The sequence below is a fragment of the Clavelina lepadiformis genome, chromosome 8 (genome assembly GCF_947623445.1).
Source record: "Clavelina lepadiformis chromosome 8, kaClaLepa1.1, whole genome shotgun sequence".
In the NCBI taxonomy this organism is placed as follows: Eukaryota; Metazoa; Chordata; class Ascidiacea; order Aplousobranchia; family Clavelinidae; genus Clavelina; species Clavelina lepadiformis.
The window spans coordinates 17,921,178-17,946,332 of NC_135247.1; the positions used below are offsets into that span (position 1 = coordinate 17,921,178).

Genomic DNA, 25,155 nt, shown 5'->3' on the forward strand with positions numbered 1-25,155 from the left:
TACAAAGAATTTTCATGACGAAAATGCGATGTCTATGTCATCTACTGCATACAGGCCTGTGTTAATGAAAATTTGTTTTGGCGAAAGAAGTTTTCTGTCTTGCAGGTAGGAGAGTGAAAAGCGTGGAAGGTGGTCATAGCCAGGCGTCACTTAAGGCTGGAAACGAAAAAAGCGTAGCCTACGTTTTCGCATAAAATTTCCTCCTTACTGCCATAGCAAATCCATATTACTCAGTTTGAAAGAATCGCGTTACATGGGCTAGAGTAGGCAACACATTGTAAGAAGTACCATAACATGAAGGGTCTAGTAAACAAGTGCACAACCACAGAATGCTTTTGTATACTAGATCCCAGCTACTCAAATTGTGACGTCATTTGGTTGTGCACTTGTATACTAGACTTAACATAAAACTGAAAGAAATTATTGATTGATGAGCGCAAGAAAGTAGGCTAAGAAGTGTTCATTTTTTCATAATTTTTTGTTATATTTGTCGGCAACGTAACTAATTGGTTTGTTATAAATCCAAAGTGTCCACATTATTTAGGCTATCTGACCTTTACCCGGGGACATATTTTACCTTGATATGTGAGAAAATTTCAAGAAAGAATGGGTTTGGTTGCGTCACTACCCCTGAAGCCCATACCGGGTCATTCTCATAAAAGTGTGATGAGTAAGTAGTTTGTAATTTTAATTGGAAGGAATTTTATCAGATTGTTTTTGTAAACATTTGGTTATAAAACTAATTTGCTATTATCATCATCATTATAAAAATTTTTGTAGTTTATACCTAGCTTATCCAATTATTTTTGATTATAAATTAATTTTAAAGGGGTTTTTGTCAAATAATAAACGGTGCTTCCAATTTTTGTTTAGATAATATCCATGGGTATGAGGAGGATTTTGCTGCACGATATGAAGCCGCTTACCTGTGGTTCTTGACACAGAAGATCCATAATGAAATAGAAGCAAAAAGTACGACACCAAAATGGCAGCTGCAGCAGCGAAAGGTATTTTATTTGTGACATCACAATCCCAGTTCAATCAATATGTGTTTTCACTTCTGCATTGACATAGCCCATGTCATGGTATTTTGTAGTGGAATGCATACAACCGTCCGCTTACGGAGGGGATTCTATACGTGCTTAGTAAATCTGAAGGAAAACGTTGGAGGAAAAGATATTGTGTACTGCAGCCAGATTATGCCTTAGATGTTTATACCAGCAAAAATGTATGTTGTAAATGCATCTACTGAGCCAATTCGAATAATATGCATATTGTTTAGCACATACATATTTGCGAGAAACTAGCTATTGTACTTAGCACATAATTGTATTTGTGGAATTATGTCTTTTGAAATGCTTTTTTATAATTATACACCCAGATAGAGTTATGCTGTATGTTCATTATATATAATATGGGATTTAATCTGTGAAGGAATATGAAAGTGCAGCCAAACCCCGATCGTCTAATAAATACAGCGGACACTTTCTTGCTGCTGATGTTGACGGTTATTTGCAAAAGAAATTAGAGATCCAAGCTCGAGATTTAGGTTTGCATGTGGCAATAATATTATGTCCGATCTAATTTTGGCCGGTATAAAAAATTTCCAGAACGTTTGATCTAACTTTGTGCACAATTTCATGGTAGTTAAACATTTTCCCCCCTTAAAATATTTTTTGTGTCACGTTGTCTGGTCAAGTTATTGTTCTTACTTTTTCATCCTTAAGCAAACCCAAGGTACCCCGGGCAAATGTTTTATCATTTTCATTCATCCTCATCCTTTTCATGCGAACAGGTTATGTGAATTATGACCTGGATTCATTCGGGAGAAAAGTTACTTTGATTGGACAAGCCGGAAAGCGTCCGTCCCTTCATATGTTTTCTGTGGATCATCCTTGGCGTGGGATGAGTTATTTTGCCGCAGAATCCTCTGCCGAGAAGGATCGTTGGGTTGGCATGTTGAGGGATGGTATGCGGCGATTGGATGGTATGTCATTTTTTACATCTGTCTCTGTTGTTTGCTGTTTTGTTGATATTTTTATAGGTTTTTGTATTACGGTTGTGAAAATCTTCATCAGATGAGATAATTTTTATGTAGGTTAGCGTCATGTCAAATATTGTTTATAAACATGTCGGTGCAATGACCTCAGTCCTAAGCATGCATCGGTTTAAATTCACATCCTGGATGAAAACTCAGCAATTTGTCACAAATTCTGGGTTTATGTTCATCTACCATAAGTTATCATCCAAACAGACAAAACGGCCGAATAATAGATTGGAAAATCATCTTTGGCTGACATCATATAAGCAGCAAAATCCGCGCAATGCTGTATTAAAAAAAGTTTTGTTTTCTGTCGCCTTATACAGTTTTTCATTATTTATAAGATAACATACAGTATTTGAAAGGAAAGGTTTCTGTTGTCATGTGGGAATGTCTAAATATACTTTTACCGAAATAATATCGCTACACGTGAGATAGGAGCGCGAAATGGACACTGGGCATAAGTTCCAATGTGTTTGCATAATTTTGAGAGTTTGGGCATAAGTAAGCTATAAAATGAAGCAGAGTTTAATTTGTAATCACAGGGTGTATGTTATTCTAGCATCAGGATTAAGGTTGGAGCCCAAGTATTCTTATTGGTATTTTTTAGTATGACAGACCCTTAATAGTGTTGACAATGGCCAAGTGCACAACTACTGTATTAGTTCAATCCAGCTACTGAAATTCAAGTTGCATGCTTAACTGGCTTAACTGGGTGCTTACTGTGTATTGAATGCTTTTCCTCAAATAGTAATTGTAATGTAATTTAAAAAGTATCTATATTTCTCTTCATTAATAGGTTGCCTGTGTGAAGATGAGGTTGCAAGAGACGCGTTTATATTTGCTGTTGAACAATCTCTTCGTGCAGAGGAAGCCTGCATTGACCAGTCTGTGCTTTCAGGGACACAAGAAGAGGTCAGGATTCGAGTTTTGAAATTTTTTTGTAAAAATTTGAAAAATGGTTTCACTTCGAGCAGTGATGTTCACCTGCTCTTGTGTGTTTTGAGGTTATGACCTCTGGTTGTTTTGCGATTTCTGGTTGTTTATTGGTGGTTGATGATGTTTGATATGGTTTTGTGGTTTGTCTTTGTTTGAAATTGGTGTCAGTGTCAACATGCTAATAGGAAATGTGTTTTCAATTTTAACCATTTTATCACGACCACAAATGCAATCAGGTTGTATCACTGCAAGTCGGTCTTAAACCGCGATGTTATTCTGAAAATGCTATTTTACTGAGGCCAGAATACATTGATGTCAATTTTTTCTCATAAATGATTAATCTATTTTAAATTTTGAGCGGAAAATTATCATGTGTATATTTATACTGAACTGAAACTACCTTAGATCTAATACTAATGCAGTTCTTATGGGCATATACAAGCCTTGACTCGCCTTAATTACCAATACTCAATTCCCTGAAATATATATTGAACATATTTATTTGTCAGTGATATAACCACTTCATCTTGAAAAAATGAGAATATGTTTTCTCAGATTCTCACTTTTCTTATCTGCGCACTCCAGTCCCGCGAATGCAAAGAGGTCGTCTTACCTCGGATCACCGGAGGAATTGTGAGGAAACACAAGGCATGGAACTTTGTCTTAAGTTCCATCCATAGATTAATCAAGGTATTGTGTGTGACCATGTGTTATAAGCAGACTTATGATAAAGAGTTGCTTTGATGATATTGTTTATTTGTTTTGGTCAACGTCTTATACAAACAACCATTTTTTTTCTGGGCAAATATAACCTTTTTATCATAATGTTGCTAATGGCACTAATGGATCAATTTTAACGTTAGCATAATCGTACAAACTGCATTGTTGTTTTGCAATGGCCCTTCGTAGGCACCATGTGCACACTTCATTAAACGTGTTTATTAATGCGTGTCTTATGTATAATTCATGATTTGAAACTCATGTTCATGCATTGCATGTGCTCGTGTTCCAGACTGGGTTGAATGACATATTTGTCGTTTTCGTAAACAACCCTCAGACACTGATAGAGAGTGTTAATTGGGAGAATATATGAGTTGGCATGGCAATGGTCATGATGAATCATATGTAAAATTACAAATATGAAGTTACTTAGAGTGGTATAGTGTGCTAGTTTTTTTTTCTGGTTTACATAGATGTCTCATAATTAAATCAAATACCGAAAACTGAACGAAACCAAAATTGTGCAGACACTTTCATTCATACGGAATTCGCAGTTTGCAAAAACAAAATCGGTCCCTAATTATACAGTAGCTAGGTCATAGACCAAGCACTTAGCACTAACTGAAGCATAAACAGCTTTAAGTAGCATGCTAGTCAAAGTAAATAAAGCATAGTTAAAATGAGTCAATACACGATACAGTATCATGTTTATTATAATCACACGGCTTACCTCTTTCTCATGGTATTTATCAGTTTGTTGTGCTTGTTGTGTTGAAGGGCCAAAACAAAAACAAAATTTTTATATATATACGATTTGTTTTGTATTTGTGGTTGTTTGTTTGTTAAGTTTATTTGCATTTAACAAAGAAATGTAAGAAAACATGAAAGTACAAAGTTTTTTGCGATCTTTTGAATAATCCATTTTGTGCGGGTTTCGTGCAATGCATAAAATTTTTTCCAGGGCGTCGTGCAAAAGCAGTACCTAGGCTGGCGAGAAGATTGTGAAGAGAGATGCCACGCAAAGAGACAGGAAATTATTGTTAATTTACCACAATTAACCATCACCTATGAAGCTACAGCACGTGTTGTTAAAGGTGCGTAAGTTCTACTCTACCTGTGCTTTGCAGTGAGCTTAATCTTCCTTGACTATTGGCATTGAAAGGTCTGTGTGTCTGCATACTTTGTGAATTTTACTTGTCCATGCTAAAGTTATTGTCTGTGTGTACCTACTTAAATCTAGACTGTAAACTCTCACGTTTTCAGCTATAAAAATATTTTGCTTTTTAAATCATCATCAGTTGATATGCCATTAAATATATATATATATATATTTTTTTTTTCGATCTGTAGTATATGTTCTGTTCGGACATAATTGGTAACTGAATAAATATATTAGCGTAAATGTAAATTGTTGCTGGTAAATACTAAATATAGTTAAAAAGATTGTTATAAAACGACAACCATTTAATCACTAAAATAGTTCTGTAATGACTTAACGTGTACATAGGCTGATGTTGTACATTTTGCCAGCTTAAAAAACACAAATTACCGATGAACGTTATTTCTTGTTACTCCTTGCATGATTAGACCTTAGCTTAAGTGCTTTTAAATCTTGAATTCTACTTGAAACTCTATTTATGGTTGTAGAATCTTTAGCTGAATGCTTTGATCCTATATTGAACGACGAAATTATACCGAAGCTACCTGATGTTATTAGCACAATGTCAGATTCAGTGAGTTAAATTGTGGTTTAATATTACAAAAATGTATACTTGTATTTTGTTCAAGATGTAGCAGTATTTCCAAAAATTATTTCTGAGAGTTGCGTAATGTGTGGCTCTGTGTGGTAGATTATGTGTTTATGTTGATTTATTTGACTGACTAACTGATTTATTTATTACTATATCTATCCTGGCATGTTTATAATTGAAACATGCTTATCTTTAAGGTATCTATTTAAACTAGTATTCAAGTCTTGCGGCTATATAAGTCTGCTAAACTGTTTGGTGTTTATGTGACTTCATAAAAAATGCAATCACTGATTTATGATGATGTCATAAATAAATGTCATAAATCAGTGATTGTGATGTCATAAATCAGTGATATCTTGCACCCGGCAGCTTGTGCATCCACTTCGAGCCACTCGTGAAATGTTCAAGTCTCTGGTCAACGATGTTTTAAACCAGGCGTCGACTTCATCACAATTTGCCAACAACATCGATCGATATTTTCTAAACAGACTCGATTTTGCACCGAGGTAAAGTTCATGTTTTTATTCTAATCTGGTCTATTTCGAGTTGAACCGTGCTTGTCTAAAATAGACAACTTTATAGGCTAAATATATCTCCACTTCCAGGTGCAACTTACTTGGAGATTAACAATTTTTTTTGCGTGTGATGTAGAGAAATGATTTCTGCAGTTATATTTAGAATTTTTGTGCTGTATTCATAAATTATGACTACTTATTAACGGAGCATAAAAACTTTTGGCAGAGATCCACAATTCACTTGTCCCAGTGGTGACATGTCTGCCAGTGTGAAAACTCCTTTATCAATCCTGCAGTCTGCTTTCCCACAGACAGATTTTGTAGCCCATCTTAAAAATATTTACATTTACCAACAACAGGTAAACATCAACTGTTTATGATGTAAAAGAATATTGTGTGTTATGACATGCTTGTGTTTGCTGCTGGCTCGCTCCGAATAAACAAAGCTTAGAGCCAGATATGCCTGAGACACACTGCATTGATTTGATGATTTATTTCTGGTGACTGTTTCGTGTGGATTTGCATTAGTTGGTTGTTCCAGCAACAGATTATTAGGATTTTACCAGGGCTAGTTTTAACTTGTTTCCCTCTGCTAGATTTGAAGATAAAACATTCACACATTCTGCCCCAAAGTATAAAAAGTGTCCTTGTATTAAGCAAATATTTTTGTGTGTTTAGCTTCTGGATTCAGCTGTCTGCACCTTCGAAGCTTTGTGCGGGGAGTCAGTCAACAAAAATGGCGGCAAGCTGACAATCGAATCAATAGCTAAAGTACAGAATAGAGTGTTGAAGGTAAAACTTTGGATTACTGCTTATTGTAGACGGACGTTGTCAACTTCAAAATCTTTATCAAACACTGAAAATTGAAAACGTGTTTATAGAAAGACAAATGTGCTTTCTTCAATATCTAACGCTGTATTAGCTTTGTTTAAACAACCCTAAATAATCTTAAGAGTTGTTTCGTGTGCAAGGCTCGTGATTTGTTGAATTTCGTTCAAAAGGAAATAGCATCTAAGTTTACTTCCGTTTGATTGTTATGCTGAGACTTGCTCATACTAAAAGCTGTGGTACTTCGCGTATTTGCGAACCATTTCACTGTGCTGTAGTTTTTAATTGCTTCGTTAATTGCTGTCTGTCATTGTGAGGTAAATACGACGTCATTAAACGCTAAGGTTCTTTTCAACGTATATTTATGTTCATTACAGTAAAACTACTTACAGTTACGTAACAAAATTCGCATTGCTGATGGTATCAAAATTTATGGCCTATTTTGCGTGGACTCGCATGTGGGCTATCATTTGTATAACACTTGTCTCTGAAATCTGTTTACAGCGTCTTGATTATGACGTCTTATTGGCGCAAAGAAGATTCTTCCGCACGGTCATATTATCAGCAACGATGCAGCTTGCACGTGAAAGCATTGAAGAACACTGCAAACCGGTAATTTCAATTCATATGGTCTTAGTTGTAAATCTCACATTGTATCACTCCGGAGTTTAGGAAAAATTGTGGTAGGAGTTCATATTTGCTTTGGCACAGATAAGCTTGATTTTAACATAGGACCGTTGGTTAATTTTTAAACATTTTTCCATTGTCGCTGACTGAGAAGCGAAGTGTTTCATACGCAAGTAGATAGTGAGGTTTTATTCAATAGTTCCTTGATGAAAATCTCAACGTGTTTGTTTACTAACTGGGCTGTCTGTTGCTTTAATATTTGAATTATAATATATCAGTCATGTTCCTAAAGAACTGATGTGTTTTAAAGTGACGTCGCAATCCGACACGGCGTTAATTTTGCTCGTTTTATTTTACAGAAAATGTTGGATTTCCAAAGCACGATACCTGAAGAACTTCGAGAATTTCTTCCCATAAACAACGTCTTCACAGACGTTCTGACCAAACATTTTACAGAACTCGTTAACCCAGGTATGATCGCTCTTTCACTAGATTTTAACTTGGGAACACTCGTTCGTTGTTACAGGGACATTGCGCATTGATACAATATCAAATTTGGCTCCGATTTCCCGACGGAAATGTACTTAAAATAATCCAGAATTGTCCAACCGGATATTTGCCCATTAACCTCACTAAGTTCATGCTATGCGGCTGATGACATAAGCCCATGGCAATAGAAACTTGTTTGACCTTGTTTGGAGCGAAACATGTACTGACACGACCCTAGATCATAGCCCAGTCAACATACAATGGGCAAACCGATACGACGGAGCAAACATCATAAAAATTCAATCTGCTCTGTGTAAACATCCTTCCGAATCCAGTAGAACTCGCAGTTGTCGCAACGAAACTAACTGGGTGTAGAAGCTGCGACAAAAACAGACTTGGTGTCAGGTGCCGCCCTGCCAACGTTGCCGAAGTTCTAACGAGGTTTCGTTTACTTTCCAGTCATCAACAGATGTATGAAACAGCTTACTCTGGACAACGCGACGTTCAGCGCGCTTCGGTTATCGAGTAATTTCAGTTCTCTTTCGTCCTTTGTATCTACTGACTCCGAACTTCCCGTCAAAGAGAAGTAAGACTGACTTTGTTTATAACTTTTAACAATAGTGTTGGATTTCAGCATTTTTAATGGCAAATCGGTTAACAAAATTTGTATATTATGTATTAACTAACTTCTCAAAAGCGCTCCTTTTGTAAGATCATAAGATGTTGGTGTCTGACTGTTTTATGCAAAAACACATGGACAGTACGCTCATTTTTTATAAGAATGATTTCGTAGGAAATCTTCATACCGTGGTCTTTTGTGGCCTTAGTTTAAGCTCAAATATTATGGTACAACTTTCTGACAGAATTTCTTTCAATTTTGTATTTAAAACATTAAAACCAGCACAACAAAGAATCAATTGTACACGTAACAAACGAAGAAAAGTTTCTTAATTTTGAGTTAGTTCAATTCCAATAGTTTTTGAAGTTTCCGGCAAAAAACTCCAGCTTCTCATAATGAGTTTCTTAAAAAAGCAATGAGCGTATCTGCACGTGTCCAGCGCAACGTGTGTAACAAAACCTACAAATAATTTCACAGCAGACGCAAAAACTCCCAGACGAACTCCATGGGAGAGCCCTTCTACCTAGCAGAGGGGTCGGGCCTCAACGAGACGGAAACTCGCCAGCAACCACTCAACGAATCCCCTTCCCCGGGCACTCCCACCGTTGTGGAAGCAGGCAGGTGTTTTAGCGATTTGGAGAGCGGGGAGGCGGAGTGTTACCATGACGACATGGATGGGGAAACCGGGGAGTACTCCAACCGCAAAACAGCCGTGAATGACGTCACAAACGGGTTACAAGCGTCGAATAATGACGCAACGACGGCACCAGTCCTTGACGTTGAACCTAGACCGACTTCAAACGTGAACGAAGACGTTGGACAAAGCGGACAGGAACAAGCCGCTTTCGTGGAATTGACGGATGACAGTTCGGACATTGACGCACCAGAACCTGACTCTTATGACCCTGAAATGGGCGAAGATCAGCCTCACCCGGACACACACGAGGTTTCGGTTGACGTCCACCTAAACAGGCTTTCACCGGTCAATTGTAATGGTCACACCGACGAAACCGGTGAGCCGGCGCCGGATTTCGGCGACCAAAATCGTGTAAACGGATTCGACGGTATCAATTCCCCCGATTCACGTCAGGCGTGTCACGGTTGCTGTGACGTAGTTTCTAATGACGTCATCATCGGCCTTCATGACGCAAACGGTAACCATGACCTTTCAACGTGCAATGGAATTAACGGGCGTTCGTAAACTTGTAGGTCCGTTATTGTCCCCGCCCAATAATTTGTCCAGGTTTAACCAACATTCCGTCCTTTTGGTGAAAGTGCGAGATCACTCATGTCAGTATTTTTCAGCTTTTAAGTCGTGATCACATTCCCGCTTTCTCTTTTCTATTGCACTGTGACGTTAAAGCCATTCATTATTACATCACCATTCCCGGACAACCTTGGGTTTTCCCACTCGCTTATGACGCGCGAAATCACGCCACGCGGAAGTTCGAGTGAAAACACGATTTCTGAACTCAGAATAGAGAATTGTTTATGGTCTGGTTATTACCACATAATGGCGCAATATCGGTGTTCAATGTCTCGTAGAAACCGCATTTTTAATCCGTCACGTGATTGCTATTTTTTGGCTCAAGGCTCAGAAATTTTCCGGTTTGAATAAATTGCTATCGATTTATGTATTACGTTTTTTATAAACCATAAATATTTCTGGCATTGACGTCAAATTTCCAAACCCTTTGTGTTGTAAATAGTTTTCTATCAGTAGAGTATCGCTATCTACTTCATTGTTATGTAACAAAGCAAGCTGTTCAGTCATCACAGAAAAAACGTGACATCGCGTTTGCTGTCAGTTCGGTGAGTTACCGCACAATGTTTAATAATGACGTAATCATGTTTACGCAATAGGTGGCTGTAGTTATGCCGTTAATGCTTAGAACAACAGAATTAAGCCATTTCCTGACGTTTCTAGTTGAATAATGTGACAGTTTGTGTGCGTAGAGCAAGTACTGCTATTTTGGCAGCTTTTTCAGCCAGCAGCACTGCCAGGAATTCCTATTGGTCAATTTTATGCAATAGTGGTCATTTTGCTGCCCGCTGCAGCTTTTTACTTGCGTAAAATCCATTTTATCCATTTTACACATCGACTAAAGCAACCTCCTGTCGTTACGTATTATCTGGGCAATACCACCATGTGTAAAATGTGGCCAAGAAATTGAAAAGATAAAAACAAAACGTGTTTACAGTGTTTTATATGTTATGTTGTATATGATGGAGTAAATATCCTGTGTTGTATTTTGATACAAGTGCTTTTCATTGTTGCGTCACAATTATGTTTATTCCTACCCAATATAATGTCATTCCTTTAATTGCCATGTGCCCATAGTTCATCGAATCGAAATGTGGTGTGTTCTAAATCCTGGAAAATAATTGTCTATGTACTGAACTGGCTTTTTTCACCCGGTGATGGTTGGACTTGGTTGTGGATTATCGTTTTAAAATGATATTTTCGTATCTTTGCTGTGATTATGTTCTCACAGCGAATGAGTAAGATAAAAAATTCTGACTTTGCGTCCGTGCGAAAAGATCTCTGAAAAATATCCCATACGAGATATGGTAAGACCACAAACATGGTCACTCACAGACCCTTAATGTGAACTTTTAATACCTTTTTCACTAGATTTCGTACCTATCTGCTTTTAGTAACTAATATAACTTGTTAACTCGTTATTTCCAGAATTTAGCTTGTAATAATTTGCACTACGCCAGTTGACTCATTGCCATATTACAGCTTTTAAGCAGTGTGCTATTTTTAAGCGCAAGTAATAAAACAGCTTAACTTGTCATGTTAAGCTGTGTGGCATGTAAGTGTGCTTACAGTTTGTTCATTCTAGGTTAATCTGATGATTATTAAGTATTGCTTGCTGTGTGAAAGCTGTCCAAATGTTGTTACTAAGTTCTAGCAGCTTTCCTGGGCTTATTTCTTGTGTTCTTATTGGCATCTCCGAATAATTTTCCACTCTTCTGCGCCTATTTGCCAAGCTCAATAAAATATTTTCTACACTTGTCAGTGTTTTTGTTTCAGGATTTAGGTAAAATGCCCATGCATAGGAGACAGAAATATTGGCGGTGTTGCGCTGAACCAGGTTTGGCTACTTAGTATTTTGTGGCTTAATTAAGACTGTTTTTTTTTTTGTTTAAAAGTTTATTGAGAATACTGGTAAAAACAATTACCGCTGCTACTGTCCAAACAAACACCATAAGTTATTTAAGAATTTTGCTTTTCAATGCATGAAGTTCGTTGGGTTTTGGTTTAAATAAGATTTTTAAGGCACTCGCCACCGCTGTCGGCTCACTTGCAAAGAGATGAAAGCACCGGGCTCGCAATGATGTCAGCCCGTGTTCGATACCCAGCGGTGCCACCATCGCAATGTCCTTGGTTCTTGGGCAAAGTTTTAATGACGCCTGCTGCCGTTTAGTGGTTTTGGTTGTGGTAAATTCGAGCAACATCGCATAAAACTGAAGCATTCATCTATTCCAAAATGCATATACTCAGGAACCCAAGTCAGAGCGTTAAAAAATGCTCGCCGGGTTTTAATCGTACAAAAACTCTCCTCAACCCGAGGATAAAGATCCTGATCTCAGTTAGTGGTAATAGTTACATTTCGTATGTTCTTTGAGGTAGCGCTAGAGGATATTATTAAGGAAATCTCTAAATACCGCAAGAGGACTAAGAGAACGAAAAAGACAAAGAGAATTAAGGGAACTTAAGATGTCTGTGGTATACGGCTTGCTTAGTTGCCTTAGTCCTCTAGCGCAGGGCTTCCCAAACTGGGGGTCGCGACCCCGCAAGGGGTCGCGTAACGAACTTCAGGGGTCACACCGCGTATACCAATTTTACACGAAGTACAAAATACAATCAAAACAAAATATCGTTCCAGCCTAATCAACATTGAAACCGCCTTGAGAGTTGAGACCAGCATTAACATATATTGAGCCACGGCTGGACTTGCTTTGTAGCAGAAAGCAGTCGCACCAATCACACTGAATAAATGTGTGTGCTTTTTTGTTTCCAGTAGCCTACATAGGCTATGTGTAAAGTAGTAAGTACTGGTAGGCTTTGAGTACTGGTTGCTTGAATTCAGTCTTTGCATCTCAATAAATGTCACTAATGAGTAATGACTAATGTATATTTCGCACTGCTAATCAATTTAAACGTAAAGGGTCGCGGAAAACTTCAGAAGTTTGAAAGGGGTCGCGAGCAAAAAAGTTTGGGAAGCCCTGCTCTAGCGGTATGTTGAGAGAGTTCCTATCATATTAAGGCGTTACAATCATAGATATCTTATATATAACAACTAGATATCCAACTACCTTGCGCTTGTGCTTTAAGAAGTGAAGCCACTAAGGGTCCGCCATTTTGTCAACATGTGCGACCAGAAACGCTTTGGCGCATATGTGTGGAATGCGACATATGAAAGGATTATGTGAGATTGGCAAATAGATATAAAATAGAAAGATGTTTTTTTGATGCGGACGATGCTAAGCATTATTCCTGAAGCTCAATTGCATAGTTAAAGGGTGTTTGGCGTTTAAATATGACCTAGCCCAGACACTGGCACGGCCCGTACCGTACCGGTATCATGGAAGTATTATGGAAAGTAGTTTTTTGTTTGACCTACTTGCTTGAAGTTATAAATGAAAAATGTTATACTTGCTGATATTGGCCCAGATTGCTGGGCTACCGGCAATTTGCAAAAATGTCATGGTGGAGTAAGCCTATAAATGTTTTGAATTTATTCACTGGACAATTCATTTTGGTGCAAAACAGCTTCCAGATGGGAAAGTTTACCAAGTGCTCGGAGATTAAAATTAACGGTACGTATGATGACTATTGTTTCATCTTGTTGCGAGGGGATTTCTCACCTAAATACAGCAATTTTTTTCCATCTAGAACAGCTTGGAACCTGGCACACCAGTTGGTTAAAATTGCCATGCAATAAACGGTACTCGCTGATGGTGGTCAACTAGTCAGAAAGGTCACACTATATAGATATATATGTATATACTGCTTAGCTTGGGAAGGCAATGGCTACGGCCATCATCATTGCTAACATATACTGATATTCTATTTATTATTATTAGCCTGTAACTGTCAGTAATGTTATGATGGTCAATATGTGGTAAAATGAATTTATGTCATAGGCAAATTGAATGAAGCTTTAAAGATTTCCCAAAAAAAACGACTTCTTATCATGCATAATATTAAAATGATTCAATTGTATTTGTTTTGTTAAATCAGAAGGATTTATGAATCTTATGTGACTCTAACTTGCATTTTAATTAACATAAGATTGAAATCAGAATATACGAATGTATACGAAAAAAATTTTGCCTTTTCTTGTTGCAGTTGATGAAGCAAGGTGATATCTGCGAAAGCTTCTGTGGAGAAAATGTAAATATAAATAAAAGTTAACCTCATAGTGCTGTTGTAGGCTATATCGTAGTTCGTAGCTACCAACCCTACCATCATAAACAATTGTTTTTCGTAATTTTTTCGTATGATAATTACGTATGTACGAAAATTTTTTCAGATTATACTTCTGCCAAATATACATCTGGAAGGCTTATGTGCATGGAAGAAACAATATTCGAACATACCCTGTAATCACTAGAGGTTAAATACAGTGATGGCTCTGGACTATACATAATACGAATGAAGTATTTTTGTATTACGTATTTTTTTGTGTTTCTTAAGAAATGCAATGACCGTGAATTTTGCCAACTGGCAGGATTTTGCTGTGACTACCGTTGCATCAGTCAATAAATGCAGGAAGTCAAGGGCTAGCATTGCCTTCGTCTCGCAACAGGATATACCTGCGTGAACCTAGGGTAGAGAAATGCCCATTGCCTTATGCTATACGGTACCAGCAGGCAGTTAGCCTAGGCAAGCTTATTCATCGATACAGCTAAAATACAAATATTTACAAAAACAGTCAGTGATAATGCAGTGCAAACACCTCGGCGTTTCGAAAAACTTCCATAGAATTAGGCCTATGCAGAGCTACTACAATTTGCAATTGGCTAAAAGCCTTTGTCTCACGCTCTCCCAACGCTTTTGGGCGCAAGTGTCATCGCAGGTTTGTATCAATTTTCAGTGAGAATTGGATATCTTGTTGTTATATATAAGATATCTATGGTTACAATAACTTCATGAGCGAGATCAGGCCATAGATATCTTACATATAAGTCGAAGTCGAGTCCAAGCAATCAAGCATGCAAATTCACCAGCGATTGAACAGTTGGACACGACCGGCACAGGAGACTGTAGCAGTGAAATTGCAATTCTGCGGAAGCATGACTTGTCATGCCGGGTCTTTTGTATTTCAACTTGAATTAGTCGAATGCCTGAATGGTATGGAACTGCGAGGTAATAGAAAATAGGCTAACTGATGTGCTGACGTAATGATTCACCGGTGTCGTCGTGCCAAATAGTGACACCCCTTTGTGACGTAATAAATTTATTCATTCAATACGCAATAAGTGCTATACACAAGTAGCCTACAGAACTTATAGACAGAAGTAGGCCAACACCTGTAGCCTATACGCCATGGTATTTTGTTTGCCAGTATACATGCATTCGCAAACGCTACGGCATCATACTATTCAGCCACTCTTTATCAGACAATGAATTTATTACATCACACGGGAGGTGTTCAGCATTTGGCAGGGGGTCACTATTTGGCGCTACACCGGTACTGTAGTAGGAGTGCAAAAGTAACTCGCATTTTCTGCTAGGTTAGCATAAGCGTGAGCAGTTTTTTTTGCACAATTATCAGTTTAGGTTAGATAGCTGTAGGCTAGGGTGCTTTTTGTTGCATTGTAGCCTGCTGATAATTTTTAGCCTAGGCTAGCTAAATTTTCATTCATTTCATTTTGCTGCACAGTTCTGGGCTATAGTGGAAAGTGTGGCAGCTGTACGCATGAGGTTCATCAACATGCCAAACTGCAGAAGATGACCGATTTCAGCAAGATCTTGCATGCACCAAACTACCAAAAATGACAAGTACGGTTGCACAAAAAGGCCCAGATGCACTTGAAGTGCGCATTTACGCCTATAGCGACTTAAGTGCACAATCACAGACTCACATGCAGTTACACAAAAATTGACTAATTCAATCTGTTTATGAACTAAAAATTGAGTGCGCAGAAGTTCTGTCCAAGTTATTAAGTGCAAAAACACGCACCTAAAGTGTACCGTTGTTGTTCGTGAAAAACAGTATTGAGTACCAAACTCTGCATTTTAGTCAATGTGCACACAACATTTTTTATATTCACGCCGATTTATAATAATCATACAACAAAATTCTATTTGTTTGAATGCTAACTAATAACAAAGAATTGAGACTTCAGTGCATGCCATCTTGCTAAAATTTGCGTCTGTGCACACACGATTTCTTGTTGAAAACTTCCTTACTTTCCAGTTAGGATTCTCGATGATGCTCTGTGATTATATGGGTACTGTAAATTATAAAAAATAATGGTTGTATTTGTATGGTAAATTTTTTACGTTTTTCATTTACTTTTTAGTTTTATATATATAAGACAATAATAATAATAAAGCCCTACTGGAAAGTCTGTGTGAAGCACTGAGTTTCTCCAGTACAGAAGATGGGCATATGGACCAATTTTTTTGGGGATGGCTGAATTGTCGTTTTGCACTATAGTCTTCATTATAAACTTGTAGCTTATTGTGTGGCGCGAATTTTGAAATTTCCTTTATTGGCGTATTTATCCAGCGCACCAAAAGCAAAGTTTCCATTAGGAACTTATTAAACCTCTAAAAAGAGAAAACCTGTCGATTTTTATCAAATTTTTGGAAAGGTTAGCATTTCAATTTGATTGAGACAGGTGAATATTCATTAGTTTTATGCCACTACTGAAATTGACTTATTTATATTTTCAACACTTTGCACCATGATCTGATGGTGTGCCACTGCCATCCTGGTCTTTTACTTTTGACTCATGATTCATACATTCTGTGTTCTGAACACTGTGTTATGGCACTGATAGCTTTTTTGTGTGCATGCTCAGTTTTTGCAGCTAACAAAGTTTTTATACTTTTTCAAACCTGTATCCCTTATTCATATAGTTTACTCAGTAGGCCTATAGCTTGGCTATGGAAGTGGATGATTGCATAAAACTGTCTCTCATGTGATTTACGTTCCGCTGAAACAATGAGCTGTCATCCTTAAAGTTTGGTATATTTATGGAAAGACGTAGAATCGGATAAAGTTGCTTCCAACACATCGCCTTGAGATCAAAACAGGTTGTATCAACCTAAGCGATACACATAGGACAGAAATATGAAGAAGTTAAAACGACGTTTATCGCAGCATTTGAGTCGATTATGTAAGTTATTTCATTTGTTGATTACACTTGCATTTACTGCAGAGTTCACTTTTACAGTTACATGTAATGTATCATTATGATATGTATCATACATTGTAAGTATTTTTCAAGGTGTCTGAAACGGTCTCTTAACATTTCTTAATGGTTGCCAAAGTCAAACCTTAAAAACTTTGAACAGTATATATATATATATATATATCTGCACAGATATGTATCACTAAAGTTCCGAATATATAATTACATGTTTATTGTGTTGTTTTTACAGCATCAAATGGTGAACCTGATACACAACCGGTAAGCCTTACAAATTCTGTCTGTATGTATATGTGTAGTATAGATGTTTATGATAAATACTCGATTAAAAGATTGCGCAGTATTTTGGCAGTGTTTTTAGCCTATTTTGTTTTTTAGCTAAACTCCTTTGATAACTTTCAGTTGCCTAGTAATAGCCACTGTTAAAAGTTATTCTAATGATTTTCCTATTATGTATCATATAGAATGAAACTGAAAGTTCTGAATACTTATCAAGCGAAGAAGATGCCATGAAATTTTATGCTTCCGAGCAGAAACCTTCCTCCATGCCAAATGTTCCAGTTGAGGGAGCCGGAAACACAAAACGTAAAATGTCTATATTCATTTGCCAGCTAATTTTGCCAAGTTTTTAAAAGCCTTGTTTAAGAGTTATTAGTTAGACTTGTGATTGTTATATAATATTTATATAAGATATATAAGACTATTTATTTTAGTATAAGTATATACCACACTCAGACAGGATGTATTTACATTTCACAGTTTGTCGAAAATGACAAATGAACTATTTTATCTTCTTCAGCAAAAAACAAGCAGCTCTCATCAGTCCAAGAGGAAGATGCAGACGATGGAGTCTTGAGGAAGAGGTTCCTATCGGCAACTTCATCCGCTGATAAATGGAAGAAAGAAACGTTGAGCACACGCGAAAAAGTCTCTCGCAGGCATTCCAGCCCTGTTTGGGTAACCTTGACAGAGTTTATTTATATTAAAATCAAGGCTTTTCCTCCGTAGTTGTAAAGTTTTTACTTGGTATTGGGAGTGCAGAGTTTTTACTGCAAAGTATGACATGAGATTGTAATGTCAGTTTATTTTCCACTTTAGCTGCTTCAGCTGACGGTTTAGTTTTGTGCACTTTGGATGAATTTGAATTGACATTAGTTGGTTAACCTTAGCTATTTTACTGGCTACAGATGTTGAAGTAAATTGCTAAATATATATATCGTAATACTATGTCAATGGAAAGAGTAAAGCATGAAAATGATACTGATCGCAAACAGAACAGGGTGGGTGTAATTTTGTGTTTATTGATACATGGTTATGAGTTCTTGATATTAAATATTATAATGTGTGCAGACTTGTGACTTATCGCCTTACGGAAAAGATGAAACTTACACAAAACTCGAACTATTGGGTGAAGGGTCGTATGCCACTGTGTACAAAGGAAAAAGCAAGTGAGCATTTGTGTTTTATTAATTAAAAAATGACTTAGATTTTTGAGGAGGTTTCATCATAGGCTATACTCTGAATGTATCAATTTAATCCTGGGCTGGGCCTTTAATTACCAGATACGTTGCCATCTAATTGCTATGTTGCTCTACTAAGTTGAATATTTTGTTACCGTAGACATACTGGACAATTAGTTGCTCTGAAAGAAATCTCATTAAATTCAGAAGAGGGAACCCCATTTACAGCGATCAGGGAAGCGTCGCTTTTAAAGACTCTCCGACACGCCAATGTTGTTACTCTGCATGACATCATTCACACAAGCACCAAGCTTACACTCGTTTTTGAATTTATGGTGAGTTTCCTTCACAAATATTAAACAATCCTATGCTATGTGATACCACTGGGTGCTATGTGATACCACTGGGTGCTATGTGCCTAGAATTACTTTATCTAAGGAACTCATTGGGCTTATGAGGAATTGTAAGGATTCAAACTTTTGAGAGTATGGATAATAGATTTTTGTGTTTGTACAACTTTGCTTACTATTTATATACAACGTGTCCGGTGAGGAGAAGAATTTTTAATGACGCAGTTGAGGTGTTAAACAGTGATGTATATTTAGTAATGTAGACAATTTTAAGTGATATATATAAAGTTTTATATTTTCACATCTACCAAAGATAAAATAAATTTCATGAAATATATGGTGTTATGCTGATTTAGTAATATTTTAATAATGGACCGTCTACTGATTTTATAAATTAATTACTTATTGATTTAACATTTAAATCTAACTTGAGTGTGTTTTAGTTCATTTATTTGATCATTGCATAACTTGCATTGGGCTAATCTTGCACTGTGCAGTAGTGATTGATAACTATTGTTTCAGCAAAGAGTTCTTTTTGTAAAGGTTAAGCCTTTTCAACGTGACAAAGATTTTATTGAACTAAAGAACCTACTTGACCTTCAAAGTGAAAAGTTGTGTCAAAATTTATTTTTCCACTTTCCTCAATTTTCTTACATGTTTTTGATTTTGTCCTTGATGTCAATTGTGATGTCGTCTTGATAATATGTATATACATGGCACGGTATAAGTGGTGGGTATCAATTAAAATTTTAATGATATTTATTTTCTGCTTAAAATGTGGTTTGGATTCATCATTAAGAAATATTTTCAAAATTGGAGCAACCAGTGATTCTTAATTATTGGTTTGCCTTGGTCTGAGTGTTTAAAATATCAATGAGTGCTTAATGCGATTCAATATATAAGATGTCTTTGCCTTTATGTAAACGACAAGGTTGATCATTTTTGGTAATTCATTTACGCCCGACAGAAATTGTTATCAAGAGGAGCCTGATTAAAATTTTAATGATATTTATTTTCTGCTAAAAACTGTGGTTTGGATTAAAAAGCGTAGCTCATTCTATTGCTTGTCTTATTAGTGACATGCCTCAACGATTATGCAGTCGAGGTAATTCAAATTTCTGTCGGCTATTCATATCAATCCTGATGTACTGCATCACATCTCCATTATTTGTTGCTTCACATTGAGCTTGACCTTTCAATTTTCTGCTTTTTACAGCAGATACAAAAGTCATGATATTTATTGGTGACTGGCCTGTAGCAGTGTTTCATTGGTAACAACATTTTTGTTCAGGTGACAGACTTAAGTGCATACATGGAGTGGTACGGTTCGGTCGGGATGAATCCTCGTAATGCTGTGCTTTTTTCATTTCAACTCTTGCGTGGTTTGAAGTATTGCCACGAGCGAAGGATCCTGCACAGAGACATCAAACCACAAAATTTGCTCCTAAGTGAAATCGGAGAGTTAAAACTTGCCGATTTCGGTAAGCCTAAGTTGTAAAAAATGTATTTCTATTTATATATTATACAACTGTGTTATATAATTAATAAGTGCTACTGTATTTAGCTACTCTGTCCACAAGGGCTATAGGAAATTGACAATGATTGTATAATGTACTAGGTTAGTCTGTATAGTATGTGCCTTTATGACGCTCAATTATCAAATCGCTTAACAGGCTTAGCACGAGCAAAGTCAATTCCAACCAACACCTACTCACATGAAGTGGTTACGCTTTGGTATCGCCCGCCAGATGTGTTACTGGGCTCTAGAAATTATACAACATCACTGGACATATGGTAATTTCTTGTCCTTTTAAATTAATTTTAACCTTGGCCAGTTTTGGTGAAATACATACTGTACTTTTGTATGTATCTATTTGCTACCATTTCTTTGTGTGGTCTACGTAATGTGCACTGGCAGTTGTTGTTCCTGCGATTAGTGTGCCTTGAATCACTTTACTGCTCGTCCATGTGAACCCAACATTGACACTTTGTTAGGTCAAGGTAATTCAATGGCAACTGACAATGATTGCTTTTTGTTGTGCTTTATAGTTTCTCTGCATACTGACCATTGGAGCCGTGTCCATGTCATGTCTTGTTTTTTATGCAGTCTGTATGAAGAGTGTTAAAACGTTGAGATGTTGTTTGTTAAAGCAGATTCATGTCTATATGACAAGCTTATTTATAGGCTAACTGGAAGCAGTGTTTTGCAGAAAAAAGTATTTTTATCAGTGTCCATTTCATATACATTTTAAAGCTAACTGTGAGCAATTTTGAAAAAGAAATATGCTAATTAGATAAACGCTTGTTTATTTCTTTACTCTCTTAAATCTTATCATTGTGAATGCTTGATTGCTCGTGGTCTGGTGGCTGCTTTTAATCCTCTTGGTCATTAGACGCTTTGTTACGTCTTTGAGGCGATAAAAAGGGCACATGGAATTCAATAAATTTTCCTTACATGCATTTAAATGTTAAGAAAAAAGCAGTAATCAATTTTCATTGATTTTTTTATATTCACCAAAGAACCGAATGAAACTTGCTATGTGCTGGCTAATGCTTTTTTGGATTAATCAATTTATATTCTAATGTTTTGGTGACAGACATCTAATGTTTGTTCCAAATAAATACAGGATTTTCACATCAGCTGCAAGTAACTTTCTGCCAGCTTTAATTCGGCCTAAAGCCTACTTTGGATTTACTGCCAGGCTTTTTGTTCCAAAAGCTTTATTGACATTGCCATTACTCCATTACATCTCACACTTGTTTGTGAATTTAGACTCGTCGTGCTCAGAATAAACTCTACAGCCAAGACAGCAGAAACATATTTATTAATCAGACGTTTAACTTAGTATTCGTCAGTTCTTTGTCAGTCGTTTTTTCTCTCCAACTGTTGTACTTAATAACTTCGCCGCGTAGTTGTTTTTTCCTTTGCATTGATAATACCTTAGAATCAAGCCAAAACCTTAGAATAATGAATATGTTTTCTGCGGTTGATACCAGTGGTTCTCAACCTTCCATGGTTCATAGCCCTCTTACAGCGACCCTCAAAATCCGTGGCCCCCTGCCCATCAATAAAAAATGTAGATTGTTGATTGCAAGACACATTTTAATTCACTACTGCGTGCGTGCCGTAGCTTTCGTGCCACAAGTTTTGCACAACAAGTACAAAAATGTGAGAGACTTGTGTCCCACTTTGCCTCGTCTTACCCTTATACTACTAGTATATAGCTCATATATATATATATATATACACATATATATACATATATATATATATATATATAGCTCACTAGTGGCGCATCTGCTCAAGGTTCCTGGTTGAGAAGTCCTGGTATATACTGTCTTGCCTTTAGTCTTCAGTCTTTGTCAGTTGTACCATTGAACACTTTGCTCCTAAACTCTTCGTATATTTTTAGGGGTGTTGGGTGCATATTCCTGGAGATGTTGATGGGTGTACCCGTCTTTCCTGGCCAGTCTGACGCTCAGGATCAACTAAATAAAATATTTGAGGTGACTGCTTATTAGTGTCGTAGTAATTATGCCGGGTTAAAAGTTATTGCAGATTTAAACTCTATGGGATTTTAACTACATTAATAAATGCTGACATTCACTTTAAAGCAGCTGAATTCAGTTGTGATGTCATAATGAAGTACATGTTTGTTAGAGTTTTAAGAATATTTTCTGGTCTCGGATGAGTAACATCACATATTCACTCGGTGATTTCTGCAATTTTTAATTTGTTTCTGTTCTGTTTATTTTTAGCTATGTATATGCTTTAACACAACTTCCTAGACATGTGCTCACAAGACCATTATATACACCAGTACGTAGCTGGTGTTGCTGGTGTAAACACCAAAATGTAATTGGTTGTACATTAGCGTTAGCTACATTTTGGTACATAGACTGGTCCATTTTGACAAACTTGAGTGATAAAATACTGACGATATTTAAAGGTTTTAGGAACTCCAAACACCACCATGTGGCCAAGGCTAGAACACCTTCCATGTGTCCCGCAGTTTTCATCCTGTTTTAAAGTGAAACGTCCACCGACACCATTTTCTAAGTTCTGCGAAAAGATTAATTCAGTTGATTTTGGAATGGAATTTGCTCTCGACTTACTAAAGGTATAAAATTTCACATTCTAAGAGGTACAAGAGTTGTAGAATCACTGTTATTAATGTCACGGCCGCATTTAAACGTCACAGACACTTCATCGGTTGTGTATTAATTTTGTGGTTTCTTTGGCCGATGTGCTTTCTATTGCGGCTGAAGAATTTATTTAGTAGATGTTGACACTTTCATGAAATTTACTGATATCTTTAAATGTGGCTTAGTTATGTTTATGATATGTTTGATGATTGATAACTGTCAATTACAGTTTGAACCCGATGACAGGCTGAATGCAAACGAAGGCATGCGTCATCCCATTTTCCACTGCTTTCCACAAGAAATCTACGATCTTCCAGACCGTAAGTTGTAACTATGTTAAAAAAAGCAGGACTTCACCAGTCGCGCATAGGCATACGCGTGTGGATGCAATCTGCAACCATTTGCAAGTAATTTGCCATGTTCATAAGCCTTACAACTGTGGTATGTTGATATTGATGCTATTGTGTTGTGATGTCACAGGTACATCTGTGCTCAGTGTTTCTGGAGTACGTCTTGTGAAAGAGGAAGGCAGTCCGGTGTCCAACTGTGTCAGTTTCGATATCGGCTGATACTGTCAACAACATGCTTTTCCATTTAACCCTTATCCTCATGCAGTACAGTACGGTCCCTTGCCATCCTACGTTATAGTCAGCATTGCCTTCTTCCAAGTCTGTCACGTCACAAAGCAAAATTTGTGGGGTTGACATGAAGTCGTAAAAATTAGTAAAATATCGATCGGCACATCGCTACTTACAAGAAATCGACGCTGTGGTTTCAATTCCCAACCAGCCGTCCTACTTTAGTAATTGTATTGATTAATATCGATTGTCGACAAATTCATTTAAAACTTTACCATCGTTCACTTTGTAAAGAAAATTGTTCAGTTCATCACAAGACGTATGCTTAAGCCGTACTGTGCAGTCTGCGCTTCGTGCATGCTCTTAGCCTGGTGGGTTACCATGATGGTGGTATTAGTTAGGGGACTAGTCGTATCGCCTTAAGCGTAGGTTTTAGGCCCTAGTGCCAATTGTGAGGCAAATATTGCGAATGTCTTTAACCAATGCTCGCTTCACCCACAAAAACCACTAAAATTGCTTCAGAGCCAACCGCCTGAGATTGCCTCCACTTTGAACTGCCAGTATGATTACATAAAACTTTCAAAATTTTTGTTCAAGTTGTACGGTCCAGCATGCCAATTTGGATTTACTTTTTTTTTCTTGTTTGTCGTATATTTATGTGCCAAGCGCAGTTAATTATTATTAATTAATTCCGTAAAGTTTCCCTTGTCAAGTTTCATTTCATTCATTTTCTGAGTACACTTGTTTGCCATTTCAAAATGTTATTTACCACACTGCCTGCATTGCCTCTCACCAACCTTTACACACTGACACATCCTTGCAATGAACCAGCCCGAATAATTTAGTCGTTGGAAACACATCCAGTAATTAACCAAGCGAGACCGTTCTAGTTTTTACATGCATACGGTGTTATGACGTCATAATACCTTGAATCACGATCTTGATAGGGGCGCACGATAGGATGTGTTTTGTTATGCTGTCATAATGTTGTATTTGTTACATCATAGAGATCTCTATGCATTAACAGTGTCGTATCCAATTGTATGTTACTGGCATCGGTTCAGATTTGCTAGTTCCTATGTTTATGTGTCACCTGTTGTTAATATCTACTGTAAGCTAATAATAATAATTAATCTGTGAATGAACATTCATCTAATACAAGTTCACTGAAATTAACGCGACCTTTCGACAGTAAATTATATGTTGTTTTTACGATTTTGAAACTGTTTTTCCTTTATACTGGCATTGTCGTTGCCGCGTTTTAATTAAATTTTGAACTTCACTTTGATCCTATATAACTATTGTTTGCTTTGTTAAAACTTTTTAATTGCCAGTAACCTTTGTGTGATTGTTGTGCAATAATGCGTTGGTTTATGACGTCTCGTTAAGCCGTTGTCGTTTTTTACTATCGTCTGTAAAATACAGTATACACAAACAACGGAAAAATACACACCGAACCATAGAAATATTGTTTTCGACTGTGTTTGTTTTTTACCTTTAAATTAAACTTTTGGTCTATTTCAGTCTTTCGAAATTTGATGAGTTGAGTAATATTGCACTGAGTGATGTCTTTTGCTGTTTTATGTTTCTAAGTATTTAAATGTGCCAGTATTCTGTGGCTTTTTCAGTTTCAATAAATACCGTTTTGCCGGATTTTGTGAATTAATTAAATTATCGATGCAAAAAAAGGGCAAG

The 25,155-nt window shown here is 36.9% G+C and overlaps 2 protein-coding genes across 2 annotated transcripts; both read left to right on the plus strand.

Moving 5' to 3' along the window:
* Positions 1–513: 513 nt before the first annotated feature.
* On the plus strand, positions 514–11,547 carry LOC143468837 (protein Niban 2-like). The gene is made up of 16 exons (XM_076966269.1): positions 514–670; positions 874–1,007; positions 1,097–1,228; positions 1,435–1,549; positions 1,796–1,987; positions 2,841–2,956; positions 3,536–3,670; positions 4,662–4,794; positions 5,348–5,433; positions 5,821–5,957; positions 6,193–6,325; positions 6,645–6,758; positions 7,299–7,406; positions 7,781–7,892; positions 8,370–8,496; positions 9,007–11,547. Exons 1-16 carry the CDS (start codon positions 607–609, stop codon positions 9,728–9,730), a joined length of 2,562 nt encoding a protein of 853 aa, XP_076822384.1. The 5' UTR covers positions 514–606; the 3' UTR covers positions 9,731–11,547.
* Positions 11,548–14,762: 3,215 nt separating this feature from the next.
* On the plus strand, positions 14,763–25,113 carry LOC143468769 (uncharacterized). Its single transcript, XM_076966155.1, has 13 exons — positions 14,763–14,911; positions 15,429–16,893; positions 17,159–17,187; positions 17,391–17,511; positions 17,726–17,883; positions 18,277–18,374; positions 18,547–18,721; positions 20,028–20,217; positions 20,410–20,530; positions 22,150–22,243; positions 22,687–22,857; positions 23,112–23,202; positions 23,363–25,113. The coding sequence occupies exons 2-13, from the start codon at positions 16,848–16,850 to the stop codon at positions 23,449–23,451; spliced, it is 1,383 nt and encodes a 460-aa protein (XP_076822270.1). The 5' UTR covers positions 14,763–14,911; positions 15,429–16,847; the 3' UTR covers positions 23,452–25,113.
* The last annotated feature ends 42 nt before the right edge of the window (positions 25,114–25,155 follow it).